This window comes from Oscarella lobularis, chromosome 7 (genome assembly GCF_947507565.1).
Source record: "Oscarella lobularis chromosome 7, ooOscLobu1.1, whole genome shotgun sequence".
Classification (NCBI taxonomy): domain Eukaryota; kingdom Metazoa; phylum Porifera; class Homoscleromorpha; order Homosclerophorida; family Oscarellidae; genus Oscarella; species Oscarella lobularis.
The window spans coordinates 2,945,869-2,968,200 of record NC_089181.1 but is presented as its reverse complement, the minus strand read 5'-3'; the positions used below and the strand labels follow the sequence as shown (position 1 = coordinate 2,968,200).

Here is a 22,332-nt window from a genome sequence, read left to right as displayed (position 1 = left end):
TTCAACGGTCCCAGATGGTCTAGTGGTTAGGATTCGACGCTCTCACCGTCGAGGCCCGGGTTCAATTCCCGGTCTGGGAAAGCTTTTTGTTTTTTATTTTGCTTTCAACGTAGACTTTTTAGATGTTTTTAGGCCGAATACGCCTGCTACATGACCCCTGCTACTACTAAGCCAGTTGAATAATCTCTGGAGAAATTGAGCTGATAGCGCACGCACGCACCACACGCAAAGATGAAAGTCGTCGGATTGATCAGGTGTGCGTCGTTCTAAGAAGGATATGCAGGCATTATCCAACGAAATATTTTAGTGGCGGCAAGGACAGCTGCTTCAACCTCCTAAAATGTCTCGCTGAAGGTCACCAGCTCGTCGCCGTCGCAAACCTCTGTCCCCCGAAAGGAGAAAGTGAGCCACCACGACCATCGCAGCTGCTGCAATAAGTTATTTGCCTGCAGACGAGTTGGACAGCTACATGTTTCAAACAGTCGGGCACGAAGCAGTCCCGCTGCTTGCCGAAGCATTCGGCTCATTGCCTTTCTACAGGCGCACGATCTCCGGTCAGGCAATCAGCACGGGAAAAACGTACCTGTCGAGCAGCCACGACGAAGTCGAAGATCTCTATCAGCTACTGAGAAGCATACAGAGTGAAATATGTTTCGATGGGGTATCGGTCGGAGCCATTCGATCAGATTATCAGAGAGTCCGAGTTGAAAACGTGTACGTGCATGCGCCTCATAAACTAATAAGTTTCCACTACTGGACGCAGATGTGGAAGATTGGGATTGACTTGTTTGGCATATCTATGGAGAGTCGATCAGAAGATTCTCTTAGAGGAAATGATTTGTTCCGGCGTCGACGCAATTGTTATAAAGACGGCGGCAATGGGTACGCGAGTTGAAAGCGTCTCTCGGAACTTGCAACCGTTTTTTTTTGCCAGGCCTTAGTCCTTCAAAACATTTGGGAAAATCCATTCGGTCGCTTCACTCAAAGTTTTGCGAGATGGTTGGTCTGCCTGAATGCCTGGATCGACCGCCTTGTTTATTTCTATTGAAAATTAGAACGATTCGTTTGGATTTCACGTTTGCGGTGAAGGAGGCGAGTATGAGACGCTTGTCGTCGATTGTCCACTGTATGAGAAAAGATTTGTAATGTGCGTTGCTTAGTGAAACGAAGCGTTGTGTTTAGATTTTGATTTTTATCTCTGCAGAGACGAATCGGAAATAGTCATGCATTCGGACGACGCTTTTGCTCCCGTTGCCTATCTTGTTGTCAAAAAATTTCACTTAGAAGAGAAAGACAAAGACGTTAGAACAAACTTGATGAAGTGTCGTTATATACTAAAGTGACCCTTGGTTCAGAGTGAAAGTCTCGAAAAAACTTTATTGAAACTGAAACAGCCTTTACCACCACATGCAGCCGATGATATGCCCAGCGATGAGAATCGGGTATAACGTACTTGCACGTCGGCTGGGGAGTTGTTATGAACTATATTTAGGAAGCAGGCTGCTCTTTTCTAGTGACAATGGACCAGAACTTTAGTACTTCAGGATTTTCACTACTGCAAAAGAGGACCATAGAAAACAGTGATTTCTGCTGGATTTCAGGCATTGCTGGACAAATGTCCGGTGACGGGAGTGCATCAGCACAGGCTTTGGCTGCAATGGAAGAGTTGACTCGTAAGAAAAGAGGGATAGAGTACTCTGGTTGTGTGTGTAAAATTTCTAATGAGTCGTTGAGTAGAAAAATTGAAGTTTTCCGGCATGACGTCAGGTCACGTTATTCTCGTTTATTTGTACATAAGAAAGATGAGTGAATATGCGGCGATAAACGATGTATACAAAACCGTTTTTGACGTCAATCCTCCGATCAGGTTACCGAGGGCAGAGGGGTCTTCTGTTTTCTTGATCATAATTTTTTTCCTGAAGAGTGTGCGTTGAGGCCAATTTACCCGAAGGGCAGGCTCTTCTTCTGAACTGCCTAGCATGCAAATGTTCTCCTCGTATTGAAAAGAACGTCATGCACGTTCAAAGCATATCACACTGGGCACCTGCTAATATTGGCCCTTATAGTCAAGCAATGCAGGTATCCAATGGTCTCGTCATATGATCCTCGTCTGATGTTCTTTAGCTGGATTCGACCGTGTACGTGGCTGGACAAATTGGGCTCATTCCCGGGTCGATGACACTGATTGGCGGCGGCGTTGTCTCTCAGGCTCGTCTCTGCCTTTGTCACACGACTCGGATACTGAATGCTCACTATGAAAGTCGCGGTGGATTGGCGCTGGGTCACGTTGTGCAGGCCACGTGCTTTGTGACTGACAGGCAATACGTGAGACAGGTCAAGGAAGAGTGGGGCAAAATTGATCAGATGGTAACGGTACATTTATTTTTAATATTCTTGGAGTGAACTGTGTGTCTGCTTTATTAGTGCCATCTCGTTTTTGTTGCTGTTCCTGCTTTGCCCAAGGGAGCTCTAGTCGAGTTTCACTCTATTGCTGATTCCCGTGCGGAAGATTTTTCAAGTATAGTGCTACGTTTAGTGTTTGCTTTCGTTAGGATTTGTAATGCAGGAGGATCGAATAGTTGGAGTTCGGAATCGGTACTGCATCAGGCGCACTGGGTTTGGATGGAAAATCTGGGATACTTGACCTTCTCTGCTGAGCTGTTAGGTCAGTAGAAAGTCGGCTTCTCATTCCTTCGTTCAATTAAGGCAGATTCTTAGGCTCGGTCAACTATTCCTCTCTAATGGATAATTTTCAACGTCATCTTTTGATTTGTCTACGGCAACTGGGAACCGACTTGACCGACGTTCTTCAATGCACAGTCTACTATTCACAGCCACTCTTCAACAAAACGACAACGCCAGAAATGCTGCTGGCCAAAAGTAACCAAAACCTATAATTTTATTAACTGCACGTGAATGTTTATTAGTGCTACAGATGGAACCAAACGCGGCGTGGAGCGTAATACCAGCAATAGGATTGGAAAAGACACAAACGGCTATAACGTTGCTATGTTCAATACAACAGTAGCAAGTACACTCTACAACCGAGAATGGATAGTTTGGTCCCGTTCATATTTCTTGTACAGAGTGACGACAGCCGCACTTCCCAATCCGAAGTTATGCTGCAGTCCTATCTTGGCTCCGTCGACCTGCCGTTTCCCGGCAACGCCACGTAGCTTCGTCAAGAAAGGGCAACGGATCAAGAACGGAGAACATTGTCTTCCAAAAAGCATCTTACCTGCCAATTCAACTCAGCACACTGGGCAAGTCCGGTTGCACCAATTGGATGACCTAGTTGAAATTATTACTGGCGGAAGAAAAGAACGAAGACCCTCTTTCCCTCCTACCTTTCGACTCAAGTCCGCCAGATGGATTGACAATCCATCGGCCACCAAGCTGGCACAATTCCCCGCCTAGAACATCTCAATAGGACGAAAGGGCGACGAGGAAATCCAACGCATCGTACCACTTCTATTCGTCACCCATTTGGCCGTATCAATCAAACGTCCACCCTTGCCACGTCCACAAAGCCCCAGAGCCTCATACATGAAAAGCTAAGAGGAAAACGAAAGGTAAATCAAATCAAATCAATCAAACGAATTCCATTCTCGTTTACTTCGTTGCACGAGAAGCAGTCGTGCACTTCGATCACGTCAACGTCGTCGATGCTCAACCCGGAATCGGCGAAGCAGCGTTGCGCAGCGACGGTTGCCATGTCGACGCCGCAGAGATTCATGAAATCGCTCCCAAACGACGACGGCAAGTCGGTGAGCATGTGCTGCGCGACGATTTCGACGGCGTTTCCTTCCAAACGTCGACGTCGAACGAACGCCTCGCTCGCGACGATCGCCGCCGCCGCTCCGTCCGCCGTCATTGCCGACATGGCTGACGTAATCGGCTCGCATAGGGAACGCTTTGGAATCGCTTCGAGCGGCAACTCCTTTCGAAAGCAGGCGTTCGGGTTGTGAACGCCGTGCTTTCGATTTTTATGCGCAATTTTTGCGTATTGCATTGTCGTCGTTCCGTAGCGAGCCGTGTGCTCTCTCGCCGCATAGGCGAACATCTGAAGGAGATGAAAAGGCTCGTGCGAAAAAATGCACGTGCTCATTCGCATCTCGCCTTTATGACGTCGGATGTCATGGTTGTCATGGCGGGGCTAATGGAACGGGGATCGGCTCCCAACTGGACCATGGCATCGACATGACGTTTGACCGGTGACGTGCGATCCGTGTATCGTTCGGAGAGACCCCGTTCCATCTTTTCAAAGCCTATGTTAAATAGAGGAAAGTCACCTGATGACGTCAGGATACCCCAAAGATTTAAAATGCGGTTGTACGTAGCTACTCACCTAGAGCAAGAACGCAGTTGAACATTCCGCTCTGCACAAGCAGACGAGCTAGCATGAGAGCCGACGAACCCGAACTGCAATTATTATTCGTATTGAAGACAGGTATGCCAGTCAATCCCAATTCTAAAGACAGACGGCACATGGGGGGCCAGCGACCGAACTCACTTACCATAAGCAGCCCTTTGACCTACGTACGAGTAAACGTAGACATGCCAGGTGGGAAATCAGTCGTCGTTTTACCGCAAGTCGGCTCGCCGTAGCAGTAACTCGCTGCGATCGCTTCTACGTCTTCGTACGCGAGTCCGGCGTCTTTCAATGCGTTCTGACCGGCTTCGCGGCCCATATCTGAGTCAATAGAGTCATTTAGTCGTCTTGCAGAGCAAGCGTAGGGCGCGGTTCTTGCCGGGATAATCCCAGTCTTTCGTTAGCGGTTTCTCAAAGCTGAAATACATCGTCAGAGCGCATCGAACAAGCACTTCTTACCGAGTCATGCCGACTCCTACGACGAAAACGCGATTTCTCCTCATTTTGGGGCAGTGTTTTGCCTTACTCACGTGACTCTGAAACGCCCGCATTATCGCCATGTTGCCTTTTGTCCGAGTTCTTCTTCTCTTATGCATTAGCGAGGTCCTTTTGGTCGATGAATCCAACTTCAAAAAGTGCGATCAGAGTGGTTTTTGTCGGTGAGTGCGGGAAAGGAACGAAAATCGATCTCGAATGACTCCCCTTGCTAGGCGACAGCGAAAAATCGGTCCGCGCACCTCCCCCTACGTTGCCATACCCAATTCAATAGAAATACGATCGAATTCGATTCTAATCGACGTCAGAAACACGAGAAACGACGTCGTTTTCGTCGTCGAATTCAACGCAATCGAAGACAGCACAAGTCGACTGCGAATACGAGAGAAAAATCCCCTGCGACCTAGATACGAAGTAGACGGAGCGCTCGTCGGCGAACCCAAACTCCAAAAGTCCACAAAAAAATATTTCGCGAACAACAAAAAAATGTCAATATGAAATGTTTTAGTTTGAATATTGCCAGTAAAGGCGATGGAGGTTTCGTCGCCGCTTTCGAGGATAAGCGCGTTGCCGTTGCGTACAAACCGTTTCGTGTTGATTTTCAAGTGGGCGGGATTACGTTGGTGACGTTCAATGGGCAAGGCCTTCTGGAGTTCGAACACTATAGAGAAAAAAAGTTGGTTTTTTTCGAACGGCGAAGGGATTTTGAAAAGAGTTTTGTTTAGAGAAGCAAAGGTTGAGGAAGTGAAAGAGGAGAATGGTGAGGAGGAGGAGGAGAAGCAGGCTGATGATGAGGAAGGCCACAAAGAGGAGAACGAGGAAATAAAACGAAGTCTTCAGGAGGAATTAGAGAAGGAAACGGATGACAATGGAAATGAGCAGAAGAAGGAGGAGGAGGAGGAGGAGGAGGAGGAGGAGAGGGATTTGTGGGAAGAGTCATTCAGGTCTCACCACGATTCCAAAGTGCACGGTACGTAATATTATATAGAATCCCAAAAGGCGTTTTCATACGTGGAATTTGCACGCTTTCAGGTCCTAGTTCAATTGGAGTAGACATCGCTTTTCCGGGCTCGTCTCACGTGTATGGAATTCCGGAACACGCCGACTCGCTCAACCTGAAAGAAACGACGTAAAACGTTTAAATAAATAGCGATAAATGTATATTTTGTCTATAGAAACGAAGGAGATCCGTATCGACTCTACAATCTCGACGTGTTTGAATACGAATTGAACAAGCGCATGGCTCTCTACGGTTCCATCCCATTTCTCATGTCTCACACGGCACGCAGAAGCGTGGGGATGTTCTGGCACAATGCCGCTGAGACGTGGATCGACATAAGCCGCTCAGCAAACAACAACAACGCAGACAGTCAGGTTGGTATTGAAGCTGCCTTGTCCGTTGATTCCCTGTCTCTACTCCCCCCGTGTAGAGCTGGGTGGGTAATCTCATCAACTATTTCGTACCTCAGGGTGATGTGGAATCTCAACGCGACGGCGACAGCGGTGGCGGCGTTCAAACGTCAACTCATTGGATATCAGAGAGCGGAATAATCGATCTGTTTGTTTTCTTTGGACCAAAGCCGGCCGATGTGCTCAGACAGTATTCCGCGTTGACTGGAAGGTCGCCAATTCCTCCGGTAGGACGTAGTGCGATTAGTCAATACGTAACTGACGTTTCCTTTGCTTTCTTTCTAGATGTTTTCTCTTGGTTATCATCAGTGTAGGTGGAATTATAATGATCAAGACGATGTTGAAAGGTGAGAGAGACGACTGCTCTTTGGCAGTTACCAGGGTTCTGCCCACGTGGGTCGGCATGGGTCGGCCCCGACCCTCACTCGCCTATCGCCGACCCATACACTACTAAAACGTTATGCCGTTTGCCTTCTCCTATGCCTTTTGCCTTTTCCCTATGCCTTTTGCCTTCTCCCTATGCCTTTTGCCTTTTCCCTATGCCTTTGCCTTCTCCCTATGCCTTTTGCCTTTTCCCTATGCCTTTGCCTTCTCCCTATGCCTTTTGCCTTTTCCCTATGCCTTTTGCCTTCTCCCTATGCCTTTTTTGCCTTCTCCCTATGCCTTTTGCCTTCTCCTCATGCCTTTTGCCTTCTCCTATTCCCTTTGCCTTCTCCTATGCCTTTTGCCTTTTCCCTATGCCTTTGCCTTCTCCCTATGCCTTTTGCCTTCTCCCTATGCCTTTTGCCTTCTCCCTATGCCTTTTGCCTTCTCCTATTCCCTTTGCCTTCTCCTATGCCTTTTGCCTTCTCCCTATGCCTTTTGCCTTTTCCCTATGCCTTTTGCCTTCTCCCTATGCCTTTTGCCTTTTCCCTATGCCTTTGCCTTCTCCCTATGCCTTTTGCCTTTTCCCTATGCCTTTGCCTTCTCCCTATGCCTTTTGCCTTTTCCCTATGCCTTTTGCCTTCTCCCTATGCCTTTTGCCTTTTCCCTATGCCTTTTGCCTTCTCCCTATGCCTTTTGCCTTTTCCCTATGCCTTTTGCCTTCTCCCTATGCCTTTTGCCTTTTCCCTATGCCTTTTGCCTTCTCCCTATGCCTTTTGCCTTCTCCCTATGCCTTTGCCTTCTCCGTATGCCTTTGCCTTCTTCCCGTTCGAACGTTCAAGACAATTTTTAAAATGGTTTTAAATATGGTCCAAGACAGTTTTGAAAATGGTCCAAGACAATTTTGCCTTAGACGATTCATAAAAGTGTCTTGGACAATTTTCCAGACCTTCTTCCCACACTGAAAAAATTCTCGGCAGAACCCTGAGTTACGTAAGCAATCTATTATTATTCTTATTATTATTTAGTGTGAACCAAGGATACGAGAATATGAATTGTCCTCTTGACGTCATCTGGCTTGACATTGAACACACTGATTCGAAAAAGTATGCATAGTTGGTTAGTGGGGGGGACCCAATGTGCTACATCTCTACTAGGTACTTCACGTGGGATGGTCAGCGCTTTCCCGATTCCGTCAAGATGTTGAATCATATTTCAAGTTATGGCAGAAAGGTTTTGTTTGATACCCTTTAATGCAGTGAAACTTTGAGAACTCTTGTTCTAGATGGTCACTATTGTTGATCCTCACGTAAAGAGAGAAGGCGGTTACCGCATACACGAGGTAGACATAGACGCTCTTTCTTTTCACAAGTGAAATGAGACGTGTATATATAAACAGGAAGCTCAGAGTCGAGGTTACTATATAAAAAATTCGGCTGGAGATGGGGATTATGAAGGATCCTGCTGGCCGGGTGAGCCAGGAGTTAGTACTTGAGTTTATGTAGTACTAGTAGTATTATACAAAAAGGTTCTTCGTCTTGGCCCGACTTTTTGAATCCAGAAGTGCGGGATTGGTATTCAAGTAAATTCCAACTGAGCGAATACGAAGTAGAGCTAGAGACGCGAGCGCGTAGGTATTCTGTGCGAAGCTCTTTTGTTTTAGGGATCAACGCCCGCTCTTTTCACGTGGAATGACATGAACGAGGTAGCGTCGAATTTTTTTTTTTCGTTTTTGTCGACTCTTTTTCGTTCGAAGCCGTCTGTTTTCAACGGACCCGAGATAACGATGCACAAGGACGCGAAGCATCACGGCGGTTGGGAGCATCGAGACGTGCACAACATCTACGGGATGCTTCACCTCCAAGCCACAGCTGAAGGACTAGTACGACGATCGAACGGAAGACTTCGTCCCTTCGTCTTGTCGAGGGCATTTTTTGCCGGATCTCAACGCTACGGTGAGAAAGAGCTGTTGGAGTCAGTGTGCTGCTTTGGGAAAGGTTTTTATAAGGTGCTATATGGACTGGAGATAATTTGGCTCATTTCGATCACTTGGCTGCCAGCGTGCCAATGCTTTTGTCTGTTGGAATAGCAGGATTGCCGTTCGTTGGAGGTACAGGAGTCGTAAACTATGCCTCCCCCTCTCTATAAGCACTTCCCTCTTCAGCTGATGTTGGCGGCTTCTTCAAAGATCCCGACGAAGAATTGCTTCGGCGATGGTATCAGGTGACGTTCAGTCGTAGAGATATTGTTTCTTTATTTGTATGCGCTTTTTTGTTGCCAGGCTGGTGCGTACCAGCCGTTCTTCCGGGGCCACGCTCATCTCGACACGAGACGTCGCGAACCGTGGCTTTTTTCAAAAGATACCCAGAAAGTGATGAGGGAAGCAATCGTCGCTCGCTATGCCCTCCTTCCTTATTTGTACACGCTCTTCTACGTATCGTCGCAAAACGGAAGTCCAGTTATGAGGTAGGTATCTACAGTGAATGAGCTATCGTTGATGATGATGACGGTGAACTGTCAGACCCTTGTGGTTTGAGTTTCCCGAGGATACGGAAACGTTTGGTATCGACGATGAATACTTGATTGGAAGGGACATGCTGGTGAAACCAGTTCAATCGGCTGGTACCGAATACCTATCAATCTATCTTCCTGGTTCCGGGGTGGGACATTTATTTTATCCATTCACCGAAAAGAAGGCGCATTTATGCCTCCTTTTAATCTAGGTGTGGTATGATCAGGATGATTACAAGAAGTACAGTGGAGGCGAAAGAATCACGCTGTCCACATCGATGACGAAGGTGCGTCTTCGTGATACACTGACATTTATTGGATTTGTCTCGCACAGATTCCCGTTTTTTTGAGAGGAGGTGGCATCGTAGCAAAGAAACTTCGAATTCGTCGTTCCTCGACTCAAATGATTCACGATCCGTACACGCTCTACGTGTCTCTTGATAATGAGGTAGAGAACAACGTGAAGAGAACAAATCTGACGCGCTTTCTAGGGCAAAGCCGCAGGTCTTCTCTACGTCGACGACGGACAGTCGTTTGACTACAGAGACGGAAAATATTTGCTTCGGTCCTTTGAATTCAAGGATAAGACTTTCACCAGCACGTGAGTCTTCATACTATATACTAGGGCTCCGCTTACAGTACTAGATATATTCTTCTATAGTTGTGCTGTTGGTCATCAGAGCTCTTCGTACGAGACATCTTCTTACATTGAACGAGTGATAATAATCGGACTGGCCAATGCTCCGACGTCAGTTCGACTCTCAGCGAGTCCTGTTGGGGAGCCGTTGAATTTTCTCTACAACGCGAATGCGCAGACACTCGTCATCAAAAAGCCTGGCGTTAATGTTGCCAGCGATTTCAAACTGACGCTAAACTAAAACCGAGCGATTTGTGCGAAGCGCGGTAGATGGTATTTGGCGAATTATTTTGCGTGTGAGAAATCTCTTCAACGCGCGTTAGCAATGGCTGCTCGCCACGCGACGAGACTTCGAATGTACATTCCGGCTGGCAAAGCGGCCCCGTCTCCGCCTTTAGGACCTGCTCTAGGACAGGTAAAGACGTTTGGTGATGACTTCGACGAGCGAGACCGAAAGGCTTTAGCGCGGCGTCAATATCTCCAAGTTTTGCAAAGAATTCAACGACAAAACGAAGCATCTCAAGGAGGGAATTCCTATACCAACTTCAATTCACATTAAAGTAACGAATTTAAGCTGGAATTAGCTGGCATCGCGCTCGGATCGCGTTTTTTAGCCCGATCGTTCGTTTTCAATGGAAACGACATCTCCTCCAACGACTTACTTTCTCAAAGAGGCGGCTGGCATCGAACGGGGCAGCTCACAGCCGGGTAAGAATGCGCGATCAACAGGGAACGTAACACCTAAGCTGGGAGAACAAGAATTCTCTTTTCTCTCTCAAGGCAAACATATGGTGGGTCGAATCACGATGAAGCACGTGTACGAAATCGCTCGAATCAAGCAGAAGGACGCTTCGCTGTGTCACTTATCGTTAGAAAGCGTGTGTCGAACTGTCATGGGCACGGCGAAGAGTATGGGCATTGACGTAATTCGATAATGTACTATTCGAAGTGTCGACGTCGTGTCGACCAGCACGTGATCTCATTTCGCGGTTTTATTGGAGGAACTAGCCAATAGGAAACAGCGCCGCCTCTCATTTCCTCCTCGTGTCGTTTCGCGTTGTGCGCTGCTCCTCAGCTTCGCTCTGCACTCCGATGGCTTTCGCTGTGCCGAAAACGAAGGGAAAACCAAAAGCGGCGGGTCGCGAACCAAAGCTAGCGGCGCGAGAGAGAAAAGGCGACGCGCCCAAGGGAATTCATCGCAAACAACAAGCGGCTCCAAGTCGTCGCACCGCGTTGGAAGAGAAAAACGAGCAATGCCCCAACAAAGACGACGTCAAAGAATCGACGACGTTGGATGCCCCTCTATGCGTGATCAAATCGCCTTCGCAAGTCAACGTCTTTCCCAGCGCCGCAGAACCGGAAAAGCGCGACTATCCAGGCGGCGACGATCCGTTCATGTGCGTCGAGTACAAAGACGCAATCATAGCGAATCTCCTAGAACAGGAACGCGCGCGCCACTACGTCATATCGGAGAGATTCCTTCTCAACGTTCAGCGCGCCATCACGCCGCGCATGCGTGCCATTCTGGTCAACTGGCTCACGACAGTGCACGTTCACTTCAAACTTCTGCCCGAAACTTTTCAAATGGCAATCGATCTGCTCGATCGCGTGCTCCAAGTGCGTCCCGTATCGAAAGATCGTTTTCAGCTCGTCGGCGTCACGTGCGTCCACGTGGCGGCAAAATACGAAGAAGTCTATCCGCCGACGATCGACGATTACGCGGAAATCACCGACAACGCCTACACAATCAAAGACATTCTTCGAGAAGAGGTCGACGTATTGAAGACGCTCCATTATCGCGTTTCGCGTCCGCTCACAATAACATTCCTACGTCAATTGTCCGTCGAAAGCTGCGCGAATTGCATCGAACACGCCATGGCTAAATTCGTCGTCGACGTCGCCATGATGGACGCGACCGCCGCCACGCTTCTTCCGTCGCGTCGCGCCGCCGCCGCGCTGCGACTCGCCGAGCACATGCTCGCCATGGGCGGCGCGCGGCGCCGGACGTTCGACTTCCGACGCGCGCTGCGGATTTTGGGCGACGAAGCGGAAGTCACGCGCGAGATCGAAGAGGCGGTCGTCGTCTTGCGACGCACGCTAAGGTATTATAGGGAGTCGAAATTGCACGCTGCGTTTGACAAGTATGCCAATGCCACGGGCCATTATGTCAGTCGGCATGACAGCGTCAGTGCAGTATAGAAATTATGGTATATTAGTACTATATACTACTACTACTACTGATCTTTTCTAATTTTTTGCGTTTCTCTTCTTGTGTATGGCAAATATCGATGTTCTTTAGCAGCGTTTTTCTTGCGTCGTTTTGCAAGGTATTTGTCTATGGTTCCCTTTTCTTTCAGGGCTTGATACTTCTCTGCCAACGCCACTCGTTTTAGGTCGGCTACAGTGAACGGGGGAAAAATTGCGCGCGGTTTGGAGGTGTTCACGTGACGTCATTACCTTTTTTGAGGTAGAACGGTTTTCCGCCTTTTCTCGATTTTTCGTGTCGTTCTTTCTTTAGCTCTCGATTGACTTTTTGTTTTTCTTCTCGCTGCTTTTCTTCCCTTTCTCTCTGTTCGACTTTTTGAAGTAGCGACGACAATTTCTCTTTCTTTCCAACGCTTTTTGTCCTTTTAATCTGCCTCTTGATCAACTAGACTCACAGGAAATGGCTTTCCGTCTTTTGCAAAATTTTCTACTAATGTGTACCTTTTTCTCCTTTTCTTTCTGATCCTCTACAAAGGCATATGACTTTCGGAATAAATCAGGATTCAAGTGACCAGATCGGTCGTCAAAACGAGGATCTCTTTTCACCTTGGAGACAACACTCCAAAACACGTTCCCCATACCTCGTCCTAGTCACCTTCTTTCCCACAACAACAATCTCCCTCAATTTACGCACAGGCTTTTTTGACGACATCTCCCTAGGTCTAAGTATCCCAGTTAGTTTATATACAATTGACTTTATTTTATACGCCTAATTAACCTGTTTTTGTTCGCTCGTTTGAATGATTTCTTGACAGTTGCTGTCCCACGTTTTTCTGAAGGAGGAGTGATATCGCCTTCTTCTGTCTCCGACTCTCTCTTTTTCAGCATCTTCTTTTCAATTTTTTCTCGATATCTGTAAAGTAGGTCAATATAACAATATCGACTCGATTGACATTCTGACTTTCTCGTTCCAATTTGGCTCTTCAGGAGCTGCAGTTCTTCTAAGGGCACGTCGCCCAAATCAGTCGAAGACATCGACTTTATGCGGTCAAAAGATGATCGTTTCTAGAGAAAAATGAACAGAAAAGGCAGTTGCGAAGGTAAAGAAACTTACCTCTTCCATGCGTTTACTCTCACAACCGGGACTTCCTCTCAACGTGCGTTATCGCGTTGACAACTTGGCAATATACAACGTTTCAGCAAAGCTTATCTTGAACGAGCGCAGTCTAGACTAGCTTCACAAAGCTTGCATTGCAATACATCCGTCTTTCGTTAAGTAGTTACCACGTAAAAAGGCAAATTAGCTTCGCAAGTTAGCGCGCGTTGCTCACTTCCTATCGGGTTCGGAAACAAAGCGAAAGAACGTTTTAGAAATGGTACGACGACTCCGAACGCACTTCTATCGATATAGAACACTTTAGCGATACTTTCTAGGGCAACGAAAGCTCTATGATCCCAGCAATCGGCGGAACTAAATGTAGGACGTGACGTAGAGCAGTGTCCTGTACGCTTTCTGGCGACTTTCCCCATTATATCCTACGACGAATACGTCGATTTTGCTTTGTTTACGCCTCGATTCTTTTCTCTTCAAGTCGAAACGGACGAGATTCGTCGACTCGCGAAACGATTCAAGAAAATGGACTTGGACAAGAACGGATCGCTGTGCGTCGAGGAATTCATGGCACTTCCGGAATTGCAGCAGAATCCGCTCGTGCAGCGGGTCATCGACGTGTTTGATCAGGATGGGAATGGCGAGATCGATTTCAAAGGTGATGAGAATAGTTTTACATAAACGTAGGAAGTGGAGACTGTAGTAAAATCTTTGCACGTGTAACTGTGGCTTTGACAGATTAGCATAATGTATATACTCTTCTATGATATGTATTGTTCTATTTAGAGTTTCTTGAGGGAATGTCTCAGCTCAGCTTACAAGGAGATCAGGAGACGAAGCTCAAATGTATTCTTCTCTTCCTAATCAGAGTTTTAATTAAGAATTACTTTTTAGTTGCTTTTCGGATATATGACATGGACAACGACGGCTTCATTTCGAACGGCGAACTGTTTCAAGTGCTCAAAATGATGGTCGGCACAAACCTGAAGGAAAGCCAATTGCAGCAGATCGTCGACAAGACGATTCTCTTCGCTGACCAAGACAAAGACGGCAAAATCTCATACGAGGAATTCAGAGCTGTAAGAACCCCCCCTCTCCCCTCCCCTCTCCTTCCAAAACCCTTCTCTATGTAGGTTGTAAACCACGAAGTTGTAGGTAAAATGGGAGTCGATTCGCAAGATATTTAGTCACTTCCTTCTTTTACTTCTTTCCCCCACCCACTTGAACTTTTTCCCCACATTTACGTAGTTTGTGTCCTATCATATCGAAATATTCTAAAAATCCTGTCGGAGTCATCGTCGCTGCTACGAGGCAGCAAATTGAGCCACCAGAGTTGCGGACGAGATGTTGTCTCCGCAGCCCGACGTCTGAAAGACGTCCGTGCAAACGAGTCCCGGCGCCACGCAGAATTCCAATTCCCGCTCCTTCCAACAGGCAACCGGTCGCGTGTCCTCTAAAAACACTCTCTCGCCGTTGCCGCGAAGACTCAGCGAAAACGAATCGTCGAGCAGCATCCGCGATTTGTCGAGATCGACGCGAGCCGAATTGCACACGTATCGATTGGCCGTCAGCGACGCCTTGGCGGCGGCGGCCATGGAATTTCGCCACGGCGATCCGTTCACCGTCACGATCGCTTGAAAGGCGAGCGTGTGCACGTGCAGACGCGAGACGTTGAGGAGATCGCTGAGTGCGCGCACTTCGTCGAGAACGCTCGCGACGCGCGGAATCGGTTCGGATAAGAGCGTGACGTTGCCGAACTTGAGCATGCTGATGAGATTCGGCAGTTCCTGTTCGTTCATGCCGAGAGAGTCGACGTGAGGCAGTAGAAATCGGATCAGCTCGTCGAGGAGACTGTGATCGGTGAGCGAAGCCATTTCGAAGTGAACCAGCGTCGATTCGGGCAGGGAAGCAAGCGCGTCGGCGAGACGTTTGATGAGCGCTTGGCGTTCGCCGTCTCTGAACGGATAGTTGTCCATCATTTGAAGGCCGCCTATGACGACGAGAGAAGGCGAGAACGATTTGAGTTGTTCGGCAAATTGATTGAGAGAGCCGAGCTGAGGATTGTGAATGTCGCTGTGAAGATAGAAGCGATTGGCTCGCGTCGATGCGAAGCGTCCCCACTTGTCTGCTGTGTTATACTCGATGCACAGATGCACGTCGTCTTCTTCGACGAAATTGGCGGCAAGTTTGACGGCTGGCGAAAGCGAGACGTTGGCCGTCAATTGGCTCATCCGCGCGCCAAGGAGAACGTCACAGCCTTCGTTAGCAAATCGTCGAGCCATTGTAGCAGCATTGCCCCCAAGGATAGAGTGAGATAGGGCAATCGGCTTTGCAGCTTCAAGAAGTTCATTGAACAAGGTTCGATTGCTGACGTAGCGCCTAGAAAATCATCACGTGTATGACATTAATCGTCACGTGTTAGTCATCTCACTCTGACGCTGCGCTCGCCTGGAAGAAATAGGCGAACGTTTCTCGAACGTCCTTTTCTGACGTCATCACATCGTGATGACGAGCGCGCGACGGCGAATCGTAGCCGATTGCGCGAAAGAGTCGTAAGGCGTCGACGCGAACGTCGAGGCACGCTCCCAATCCGACGGCGACGCGCGGACGACGCGGGCCAGCGAGAACCGCTTTCGCCTCCGCTCTAAGAAGTGCTTTTAGAATCGTATCTAACTCTCGCTCTTGTTGACGATTGTAATAGACGGCTACGATGACGGTCAGTACGAGAACGACGGCGCTCAACGTGTACGTTGAGCTGGCCATTGTTGTCGGGTTGGTCTACCGCGCGCTATGATGCCGTATCTTGGAATTTTTCATGTTTCACGCGCAATCAATTAGGCCTAGAAAAGGTACAGATCGTTCTTTGGAGTCGTAACTCGTAAAGAAAACTTTTGTGCACGCGCATGTGTGGCTCGTTTTCGATTTCCGGCTGCTGCACGTGTGCGCTAAAATATTGTCACGTGCAGCAACGAGACAAATCAAATCGGCATAAATTAGCCACCCAGTTCGTCGGTCTCCCAGTACATGCGTGGTGTGTGCCTCGATTTGCGCATCATTCCGCCTTCCCCGCCTCCGCTCGAAGGTCGCCTTACAACCGCGTTCCGTCATGAGATCGAAAGGAGGCCTCTAAAATGGGAACGTCTGCATCGTGCAGCCGATCGTCGGCGACCCGTCTAACGCGACGAAATCGTCGCGTGCGTCCGCTGGACGACAACGACGACGAAATCGTCCTTTCCACCGCCGTCGCCGGGAGCAAAAGATCGCTTGCCAATTTCTCGACGCCTCGTCTCTCGTTCGCGCGCATAGCGACCATGGTGCCGACGGGCATCGACGAACGATGGCAATTTGTCGAAATGACTTGCAATCGCGAAAAGAAGTATACGATCGATCACACGCGCGACTGGAAAACGGTACGTCTCTTCGTCTCGTCGACGTTCTCGGATTTTCAATCGGTAAGCATTTTTCCGCCCCACCGCCTTTTCCTCAACGTTGAGTTTGCCTCGCGTAGGAACGCGAAGTGCTGGCCAACCAGGTGGGTGAAAAGGACACACGCGAACACACACACGCACAGATACATAGATGAGCACTACGGGGCTTCAATTACCGCTTCCATCTGCGCGCGAAGGTGTCGCAGCAGGCTTTTTGTATAAACGACACAACGTTGTGCTTTGCATGCTACGGTGACTAGACGCCTACAGCCCTTGGCATCCACCCCGTTCTCGCCCGCGCGCGCGGACCTACCGCGACGACGGATGTACACGGACGGGGTCCTCTCGTCATCGATTGTTCGCAGCCGCACCATCGGACGTACGGGGGCGGGTGCTCGCTTTACGATTCTTTCTGGGGGTGAATCGTTAGAAAAAGAGATGGAGGTCAATGCAAATCGAATCGCTCGACCTCCCGCGCGCGAAAGAATGAGAAGTAGTAACACAAGACGAACGCGCGATCGAGTGGGGGCCCGCCTGGGAAACGCGTCCAGGAAGAGAAGGGAGGAGGAAAGAGCGATCGGTCATCTGTTTGTCCTGGGACAGGTTTTTCCCGAGCTGCACGAGTGGTGCGAAGCGCGACGACTGCATTTTTTAGCAACCGATTTGCATTGGGTTCGTTCGCGCGGCTTGGATATCTAAGGCTTCTTTGTCTAAAGACGTCTCGTTTTTTTTTTCAGGGTCTCGACAAGGAGCCGAGAACGAAAGAGAGTCTCGAAGCGTCCCTAAGAGAGATCGAACGGTGCGCGCGTGCCGACCGTCAGGTCGTCGACGGACGACAAAGAATTTGGAGCGTTATTTTTTTTTCAGATGCCGCGAAGATGATAGCGGCGGCTTTTTCTTTCTCTCTCTTCTGTCGGAACTCGTCGGATGGATTCCGACGGTCAACGACGTCTCGGGTGGCATTGCGGCAAATTACGGCTGGATACACGGTCTGTCGATGCAGGAACTAGAGATCATCAATGCTGCCTATCGCGACAAAAATCCTAACGGTATGCGAACGGCGTCTAGCGCGCGAGACTACAACGTATGGTTTCTTTTTTTTTCTAGTCGGTTTCTTTGTACGCGATCCCAGTTCGTTGATTGGTCTTCCGACCGATGCCCGTTCGCAGTTCGTCGATCAGACGTCCGAAGCGAAAGTTCGTCGCGACGTTCTTCTGACGAAGCTGAAAAGCAAATTTCCGGTACTGCATGATTCGGTTAATTGCTCAAAAGGGACACCGGCTGACGTTTCGCCCCCACCCAGAATCAAATCAAGCAATACAAGTGCTGGATACTGAAAGACGAGTCGTACGCAATGGGACAAATCAAGCTCCAAGGCCTCGAACCGTTCGCTCACCTCGTAACAGAGCACTTCAAAGAAAGGTAATTAGGCGCGCGCCCGGTTCGCGCGTTCGCCCGGGAACTTTTCGTTGGCGGGTGGTCCCCTCGCATGCTCGCGGTCAACCGATCGCACCGCCGATGACCGTAAAGTGTGTTTGGACTGGAAGAGGATACGGCGTTTCCTATCCTCGTCCCATAAGTTTTACCCCCCTAACCTAAGCAATTGGTGGTCCCTCTTTAAACATAAAACGATCGGGAGACGCAGTCTGTTTCTTTGATCGATTCATTCATTCGGCATAAACGCTCGCTCGTTTAGGATATCAAAACAGTTTCCCGTAAAGACGGCGTCGCCGTGGCGATCGATAAACGTTCCAGACGTTTGCACGGAAGAAAGCCTCGTCGCCGCCGCGTGGAAAGCGCACGAGAGCGTAATCGGCGACTCGAGCAACGGAGCCGCCGAGCAGCCGTGCTTTGGACACGGCTACTTAGAAAAACAGGTTAGAGAAAAAGATCGAGAGGTTTTTTAGAAGAAAATCGCGCGTTTTCTTTTTTTTTTGCTTTTTAGGTCATGTCCTATGTGAATGGGAAGGGAGCCGGAACGCCTTTGCTGATATCCGGGAATGCCGGCGAGGGAAAGTCGTCCGTCATCGGTCACTGCATTCGTCATCTGCAGCGACAGGACGAAGCGAGCGCGACCGTCTCGTTTATGAGTCGTCCGCCGTGCAAGATATTCTATCATTTTGTCGGCGCTGTTCCCGGATCGAGAAATTTGCGACAGTTGTTGTGGAGACTGTGGCATTTTGAGCCGCTCGGTTTCGCCGACTCGTTACCGACCGACGTCAATGTTTTGACGCGAGAAATCGGTCTGATGTTGTCTCGATGTGGTACCGAGAAAGTCGTCCTGTTCTTTAGCCAATTAGATTTGGTATGGCTAGAGTGGGGTTTTTTTTGTGGCTTCTACTCTTTTGTCTGTGCGTAGCTGGAAAATGGGCAGAATGCTCACGCTTTGAAGTGGCTTCCCGCGAAATTGCCGGATTCACTCAAAGTTGTTATAACATTGAGCTCTGATTCCACAACTGCAAAGGTAGGGTGTCTGGGCGTGTGTATAGAGAGTTTGCTAGACATCCACGGACTCCGTGGGTTTCCAAAGGATTTTTTGCGCTGCATTGCACTCTGCAGTAGCGCAGGAAATCGCGGTGCCGCGTTGTAGTATCCTGCTGCGGCTGCCACCTCGTATAACAGGAGACGTTGAGCCAGTCTCACCGTGCGATGGCAGGATGGCCGAGCGGTCTAAGGCGCTGGTTTAAGGCACCAGTCTCTTCGGAGGCGTGGGTTCGAATCCCACTCCTGTCAAGTCAATTTTTTTCTTTTTTTTTCTATTTTCTTTTTCCAACACCACATACTAGTACTACACATAAAATTGTGACCGCAGCGAAAGAACAGAAAACTAAAATCGTGTCCTTTCGATAGTCAGTTGGCTTTGCTAATCTAATTATAGCGTTAGGGTGGGGCGCAGTAGGTGTGACGCACTGTGTGCTAATCTAATCTAATCTAATTCTAGATCTTACGCAATCGAAAGCCTGCTCCTGTGGAATTGGTCTCGACGCGACAGGACAAGTCTTTGGGATTGGACGTCATTCAGTCGATACTGCGACACCACAACCTTTGGCTGAGCGAAGATCATCTTCGAGTTCTCTCGGAAAAGCACGGCTCCAGCAACTTGATGTACGTCAACGAAGCGTGCAAGGAAATGCTGCAATACCCAAACGAAGAAACCGAGGCGGTCGTTTTGGGATTGCCACAGGATTTGAATGGGTACTTTGGAAGCCGGGCGCGAAGCAACACAATTTCTCATAGTAAATTTTAGATTGATGGACAAAATGCTGATCGACTGCGTAACGTGTCACGGCGGCCGTCTCATCATTGCCGCTCTCTGCCTAATGGTTTGTTCCAGAAACGGTCTCCTCGAAACGGAGTTACTCGACATGCTGGGCGCTCTTTCGACCGCGTCGACGAGCAGTCGCACGGTATCCGAAGTCGAAGGCCAGTGCTTGGGCCAACAGGGACTCGTTCCCTTCATAACGGGCGGAATAATTCCCTTCATGGACTGGAATCGAAGTCAGTACTGGGACGGCGACAACGTCAATAGTCAACTCGCTATCGACGCGGAGATTCAGAGCGTTGTTGCCGAAGAAACGGGACCAGCGGCGGCGGCGGCGGCGGCGACGACAGATCGCGACGGAGCCGATTCCGGCATCATAGCGAATAGTTCGTCCGAAAGCCGAAAGATTAGCGGACTCGGTCCGGAAATCAATCGAGCGGCACTCGCTCTTCCGCGCGCGGAGCGAAGATCGAGTGGTAGCAGCTGCGGCAGTCGAGGTCGCGTGTGGGATTCGAGTCGACGCGGAAGCTATAGCGGACAAGGGGGACTGAACTCGAGTAGCAGTAGTCTCGGCTATCATCCGCCGGCTCGACGCAGCAGTCTCAACGGACTCTCGCAGCTCTCCTTTACCGAGCAGACGTCGAACGGCGACGTATCGTCGCTGTCGAGCTTCGATCGGCAGCCGCATCGTCTTCGGTATCGACGTCAGAGCATTTTCTCCGCTCATCCGCCGCCGTCGCCGCGACTCTTCGCCGCCCAGTGGAGTCACGTCAACGTCGGCCTTCGTCAGCTTTTCGCCGATTTCGGACACTCGGGCGAAGGTCGACTCAATTTCGCTCATCGAGCGATGCGCGACGCCGCTATTCGACTCTATTTTCGCTGCGCGTCGACGTCGTCGTTTCCGTTTTCGTTTTGCACGAGTTCGACGTTTTACGGCGCCGGCGAAGGGAACGTTCCAACGAGCGATTTTCTTCGCGGCGGCGGCGAATCGAACCGTCTTTCGCCATTTCGTCCGCCGTCGTCCACTGTTTTGAACAGCGACGGTGGAGGCGGCGGCGGCGGCGAGACGTCATCGTTGTCGCGACTACACGAATCTGAAGTAGAACGGCAACGATTTCTGTGGTGGCACGCGCGATTGGCGGGCTACTTTGATCAATCGACCGATCACGCGCGTCGCGCAGAAGAATTGCCCTATCATTTGCTAAAGATCGGCGATCGAGCCAAATTGGCAAAGTGCCTCACCGAATGGCCCGTTTTCGACTATTTATGCACCGATGAAAACGTAAGGCTTTTGTTAGTGTTTTGTTGCGGTGTGCCGCCCGATCTGATACCCGTGATTTGTTTGTTTTTAGGTAATGGACTTGCTGCATTACTGGCGAGAGGCCGGCGGCCCTAAGGCAGCCGCCGTTCGCTACAACGAAGCGCTGGAAAATCTCGTCGCCTCGTCGGATGCGAGCGAAGAGGAGGTGGCGCTGCGACGCGAACGGGTTGCCTATCTGCTTTCGAAGATGAACGAGCGAGACGAAGGACGCAAGTTATTGGTGAGCTTTTAATTGTGAAAATAAAAATAGTCGGGGCTGGATCCTAATCTGTCGGTGTTTTGTCTAGAACGAGGCGCTCGAAGCAGAAGAGCAGCAGCTGGGCTGTCGGCACAATCGCATCGCCGATCTGACGTTGGCCATAGCGACGCTTCTAAACGATTCGCTCAAGGAGATCGATCAATTGACGATGGAGTCGGATCGAGTCGTCGAGACTCGTTGCGAGATCGTCGCTCACGCTCGACGCTCGACCGACGTCCGAAAAACGCTCTTGGAATTGCGAGGGGACAAGATGGAGCCGTCGGAGCGAAAGCAACATCGACTCAGTCTAGCGCAAGCCTTGTCGCTTCTCAGCTTTCATCAGACGGCCATAGCGTTGGATCAGTGCGGCGAAACGGCGCTCAACAATGCGAGAGCAATAACGCAAGAGTGTGTTGGTGAGCTTCACGTCGGGATTTTTTTTTCTGAACGAGAATCATTTTCTTTTTTTTTTCTTTAGATCTCTATGGCCAACTCGGTTGTCTGTCTCGTCAAATCGAATCTTTACTGAGTCTCGCCGTGACGTACAACTCGTCGCCGCGTCAGATGTTGGAGTGCTTTGAAGAGGCGTTGCGATTGTGCACGCGCTCGTACGGACCCAGACACGAGATGGCGGCGAGAATTCATCTCAGTATCGCTCTGCTTTACGACTGCAGACTGGAGCGCCCCGGAGCAGCGCTGACTCATTACAAACGTTGGTTTGTGACGAACGAACTGGTTCTCGGAGCCGATCATCCTAAGACGATTCAGTCAAGAAACACCGTGGCCGAACATCTGATGAGAATGGGCAAAGAAAAGGAGGCGAAAAAGCTGAAACTCAAAAAAGGAACTATATAAGTAAATATATACATATATAGTGTAACTGTACAGATTGCAGATGATTTAAAACTCTTCTGGGGTAGTTTCTTATAAGATAATTTAATTGATAAGCTGACGCCATTTATTTAGTTTAGAAACGCGC

At 49.3% G+C, this 22,332-nt stretch overlaps 9 protein-coding genes and 2 non-coding genes across 14 annotated transcripts; 8 read left to right on the top strand and 3 right to left on the bottom strand.

Moving 5' to 3' along the window:
- Positions 1 to 8: 8 nt before the first annotated feature.
- Positions 9 to 80, top strand: Trnae-cuc (transfer RNA glutamic acid (anticodon CUC)). Its single transcript has one exon. It is a non-coding gene; the product is annotated as a tRNA-Glu (tRNA).
- Positions 81 to 228: 148 nt separating this feature from the next.
- LOC136189477 (uncharacterized) lies at positions 229 to 4,514 on the top strand. 3 transcript variants are annotated; one of them, XM_065977438.1, is made up of 17 exons: positions 229 to 254; positions 308 to 402; positions 453 to 714; positions 764 to 882; positions 935 to 999; positions 1,056 to 1,147; positions 1,205 to 1,301; positions 1,356 to 1,442; positions 1,493 to 1,673; positions 1,738 to 1,867; positions 1,923 to 2,079; positions 2,125 to 2,367; positions 2,425 to 2,518; positions 2,567 to 2,665; positions 2,719 to 2,880; positions 2,928 to 3,031; positions 3,087 to 4,514. In XM_065977438.1, exons 1-16 carry the CDS (start codon positions 232 to 234, stop codon positions 3,026 to 3,028), a joined length of 2,007 nt encoding a protein of 668 aa, XP_065833510.1. In that variant the 5' UTR covers positions 229 to 231; the 3' UTR covers positions 3,029 to 3,031; positions 3,087 to 4,514. The 3 variants fall into 3 exon arrangements, with proteins under 3 accessions (XP_065833510.1, XP_065833511.1, XP_065833512.1); XM_065977439.1 differs by lacking the exon at positions 3,087 to 4,514 and having other exon boundaries at positions 2,928 to 3,036; XM_065977440.1 differs by lacking the exons at positions 2,928 to 3,031; positions 3,087 to 4,514 and having other exon boundaries at positions 2,711 to 2,822.
- Positions 2,898 to 4,894, bottom strand: LOC136189479 (sterol carrier protein 2-like). The gene is made up of 11 exons (XM_065977442.1): positions 4,832 to 4,894; positions 4,752 to 4,789; positions 4,589 to 4,693; positions 4,518 to 4,535; positions 4,349 to 4,471; positions 4,120 to 4,268; positions 3,617 to 4,063; positions 3,467 to 3,554; positions 3,348 to 3,413; positions 3,239 to 3,291; positions 2,898 to 3,176 (listed from the first exon to the last, which is right to left on the bottom strand). The coding sequence occupies exons 1-11, from the start codon at positions 4,873 to 4,875 to the stop codon at positions 3,039 to 3,041; spliced, it is 1,269 nt and encodes a 422-aa protein (XP_065833514.1). The 5' UTR covers positions 4,876 to 4,894; the 3' UTR covers positions 2,898 to 3,038.
- LOC136189476 (neutral alpha-glucosidase AB-like) lies at positions 4,891 to 10,101 on the top strand. Of its 2 annotated transcripts, none has more exons than XM_065977437.1 (23): positions 4,891 to 5,031; positions 5,083 to 5,319; positions 5,376 to 5,543; positions 5,593 to 5,837; positions 5,900 to 5,996; positions 6,043 to 6,241; positions 6,337 to 6,504; positions 6,563 to 6,624; positions 7,669 to 7,746; positions 7,798 to 7,873; positions 7,926 to 7,982; positions 8,040 to 8,112; positions 8,169 to 8,248; positions 8,304 to 8,345; positions 8,397 to 8,595; positions 8,649 to 8,750; positions 8,805 to 8,863; positions 8,922 to 9,106; positions 9,162 to 9,300; positions 9,364 to 9,438; positions 9,486 to 9,599; positions 9,643 to 9,752; positions 9,813 to 10,101. In XM_065977437.1, exons 1-23 carry the CDS (start codon positions 4,931 to 4,933, stop codon positions 10,027 to 10,029), a joined length of 2,883 nt encoding a protein of 960 aa, XP_065833509.1. In that variant the 5' UTR covers positions 4,891 to 4,930; the 3' UTR covers positions 10,030 to 10,101. The 2 variants fall into 2 exon arrangements, with proteins under 2 accessions (XP_065833509.1, XP_065833508.1); XM_065977436.1 differs by having other exon boundaries at positions 6,298 to 6,504.
- A 5-nt stretch (positions 10,102 to 10,106) lies between these two features.
- Positions 10,107 to 10,770, top strand: LOC136189484 (large ribosomal subunit protein uL11m-like). Its single transcript, XM_065977446.1, has 4 exons — positions 10,107 to 10,203; positions 10,253 to 10,348; positions 10,403 to 10,496; positions 10,569 to 10,770. The coding sequence occupies exons 1-4, from the start codon at positions 10,114 to 10,116 to the stop codon at positions 10,721 to 10,723; spliced, it is 435 nt and encodes a 144-aa protein (XP_065833518.1). The 5' UTR covers positions 10,107 to 10,113; the 3' UTR covers positions 10,724 to 10,770.
- A 103-nt stretch (positions 10,771 to 10,873) lies between these two features.
- On the top strand, positions 10,874 to 12,458 carry LOC136189480 (G2/mitotic-specific cyclin-B2-like). Its single transcript, XM_065977443.1, has 3 exons — positions 10,874 to 11,995; positions 12,088 to 12,115; positions 12,182 to 12,458. The coding sequence occupies exon 1, from the start codon at positions 10,881 to 10,883 to the stop codon at positions 11,985 to 11,987; it is 1,107 nt and encodes a 368-aa protein (XP_065833515.1). The 5' UTR covers positions 10,874 to 10,880; the 3' UTR covers positions 11,988 to 11,995; positions 12,088 to 12,115; positions 12,182 to 12,458.
- LOC136189482 (ribosomal RNA processing protein 36 homolog) lies at positions 11,985 to 13,231 on the bottom strand. The gene is made up of 7 exons (XM_065977444.1): positions 13,108 to 13,231; positions 12,955 to 13,058; positions 12,772 to 12,906; positions 12,649 to 12,715; positions 12,495 to 12,599; positions 12,246 to 12,438; positions 11,985 to 12,186 (listed from the first exon to the last, which is right to left on the bottom strand). The coding sequence occupies exons 1-7, from the start codon at positions 13,114 to 13,116 to the stop codon at positions 12,023 to 12,025; spliced, it is 777 nt and encodes a 258-aa protein (XP_065833516.1). The 5' UTR covers positions 13,117 to 13,231; the 3' UTR covers positions 11,985 to 12,022.
- Positions 13,232 to 13,282: 51 nt separating this feature from the next.
- On the top strand, positions 13,283 to 14,388 carry LOC136189483 (calcineurin subunit B type 2-like). Its single transcript, XM_065977445.1, has 6 exons — positions 13,283 to 13,369; positions 13,428 to 13,470; positions 13,586 to 13,762; positions 13,891 to 13,950; positions 13,999 to 14,183; positions 14,238 to 14,388. The coding sequence occupies exons 1-6, from the start codon at positions 13,367 to 13,369 to the stop codon at positions 14,289 to 14,291; spliced, it is 522 nt and encodes a 173-aa protein (XP_065833517.1). The 5' UTR covers positions 13,283 to 13,366; the 3' UTR covers positions 14,292 to 14,388.
- On the bottom strand, positions 14,287 to 16,747 carry LOC136189478 (ADP-dependent glucokinase-like). Its single transcript, XM_065977441.1, has 2 exons — positions 15,536 to 16,747; positions 14,287 to 15,483 (listed from the first exon to the last, which is right to left on the bottom strand). The coding sequence occupies exons 1-2, from the start codon at positions 15,865 to 15,867 to the stop codon at positions 14,409 to 14,411; spliced, it is 1,407 nt and encodes a 468-aa protein (XP_065833513.1). The 5' UTR covers positions 15,868 to 16,747; the 3' UTR covers positions 14,287 to 14,408.
- LOC136189474 (uncharacterized) lies at positions 16,170 to 22,305 on the top strand. The gene is made up of 15 exons (XM_065977435.1): positions 16,170 to 16,556; positions 16,613 to 16,636; positions 17,136 to 17,204; positions 17,270 to 17,331; positions 17,400 to 17,581; positions 17,640 to 17,773; positions 17,836 to 17,954; positions 18,229 to 18,409; positions 18,478 to 18,837; positions 18,892 to 18,996; positions 19,474 to 19,727; positions 19,780 to 21,076; positions 21,147 to 21,335; positions 21,403 to 21,769; positions 21,832 to 22,305. The coding sequence occupies exons 1-15, from the start codon at positions 16,236 to 16,238 to the stop codon at positions 22,206 to 22,208; spliced, it is 4,041 nt and encodes a 1,346-aa protein (XP_065833507.1). The 5' UTR covers positions 16,170 to 16,235; the 3' UTR covers positions 22,209 to 22,305.
- On the top strand, positions 19,184 to 19,265 carry Trnal-aag (transfer RNA leucine (anticodon AAG)). Its single transcript has one exon. It is a non-coding gene; the product is annotated as a tRNA-Leu (tRNA).
- Positions 22,306 to 22,332: the final 27 nt, after the last annotated feature.

Bases quoted from the DNA above. Each gene is read 5' to 3' on its own strand.
- LOC136189477 (XM_065977438.1), top strand. From the start codon at position 232: ATGAAAGTCGTCGGATTGATCAG. The intron at 1,148-1,204 runs GTGCGTTGCTTA...TTATCTCTGCAG, and splicing joins TATGAGAAAAGATTTGTAAT to AGACGAATCGGAAATAGTCA. The intron at 2,519-2,566 runs GTATAGTGCTAC...TTTGTAATGCAG, and splicing joins CCGTGCGGAAGATTTTTCAA to GAGGATCGAATAGTTGGAGT.
- LOC136189479 (XM_065977442.1), bottom strand. From the start codon at position 4,875: ATGAGGAGAAATCGCGTTTTCGTCGTAGGAGTCGGCATGACTCG. The intron at 4,790-4,831 runs GTAAGAAGTGCT...GATGTATTTCAG, and splicing joins GTAGGAGTCGGCATGACTCG to CTTTGAGAAACCGCTAACGA. The intron at 4,269-4,348 runs GTGAGTAGCTAC...TATTTAACATAG, and splicing joins CAACTGCGTTCTTGCTCTAG to GCTTTGAAAAGATGGAACGG.
- LOC136189476 (XM_065977436.1), top strand. From the start codon at position 4,931: ATGTTGCCTTTTGTCCGAGTTCTTCTTCTCTTATGCATTAGCGAGGTC. The intron at 8,249-8,303 runs GTAGAGCTAGAG...CTTTTGTTTTAG, and splicing joins TCCAACTGAGCGAATACGAA to GGATCAACGCCCGCTCTTTT. The intron at 8,751-8,804 runs GTACAGGAGTCG...TTCCCTCTTCAG, and splicing joins AGGATTGCCGTTCGTTGGAG to CTGATGTTGGCGGCTTCTTC.
- LOC136189484 (XM_065977446.1), top strand. From the start codon at position 10,114: ATGGCTGCTCGCCACGCGACGAGACTTCGAATGTACATTCCGGCTGGC. The intron at 10,204-10,252 runs GTAAAGACGTTT...GAAAGGCTTTAG, and splicing joins TAGGACCTGCTCTAGGACAG to CGCGGCGTCAATATCTCCAA. The intron at 10,497-10,568 runs GTAAGAATGCGC...TTCTCTCTCAAG, and splicing joins ACGGGGCAGCTCACAGCCGG to GCAAACATATGGTGGGTCGA.
- LOC136189480 (XM_065977443.1), top strand. From the start codon at position 10,881: ATGGCTTTCGCTGTGCCGAAAACGAAGGGAAAACCAAAAGCGGCGGGT.
- LOC136189482 (XM_065977444.1), bottom strand. The intron at 12,907-12,954 runs GTCAGAATGTCA...CCTACTTTACAG, and splicing joins AGCCAAATTGGAACGAGAAA to ATATCGAGAAAAAATTGAAA. The intron at 12,439-12,494 runs GTACACATTAGT...CTGTGAGTCTAG, and splicing joins AGAAAGAAAAGGAGAAAAAG to TTGATCAAGAGGCAGATTAA.
- LOC136189483 (XM_065977445.1), top strand. The intron at 13,471-13,585 runs GTAGGACGTGAC...TTTCTCTTCAAG, and splicing joins AGCAATCGGCGGAACTAAAT to TCGAAACGGACGAGATTCGT. The intron at 13,951-13,998 runs GTATTCTTCTCT...ATTACTTTTTAG, and splicing joins TCAGGAGACGAAGCTCAAAT to TTGCTTTTCGGATATATGAC.
- LOC136189478 (XM_065977441.1), bottom strand. From the start codon at position 15,867: ATGGCCAGCTCAACGTACACGTTGAGCGCCGTCGTTCTCGTACTGACC. The intron at 15,484-15,535 runs GTGAGATGACTA...ATGATTTTCTAG, and splicing joins CAGGCGAGCGCAGCGTCAGA to GCGCTACGTCAGCAATCGAA.
- LOC136189474 (XM_065977435.1), top strand. From the start codon at position 16,236: ATGGGAACGTCTGCATCGTGCAGCCGATCGTCGGCGACCCGTCTAACG. The intron at 16,637-17,135 runs GTGGGTGAAAAG...GTCCTGGGACAG, and splicing joins GCGAAGTGCTGGCCAACCAG to GTTTTTCCCGAGCTGCACGA. The intron at 17,955-18,228 runs GTAATTAGGCGC...TCGCTCGTTTAG, and splicing joins ACAGAGCACTTCAAAGAAAG to GATATCAAAACAGTTTCCCG.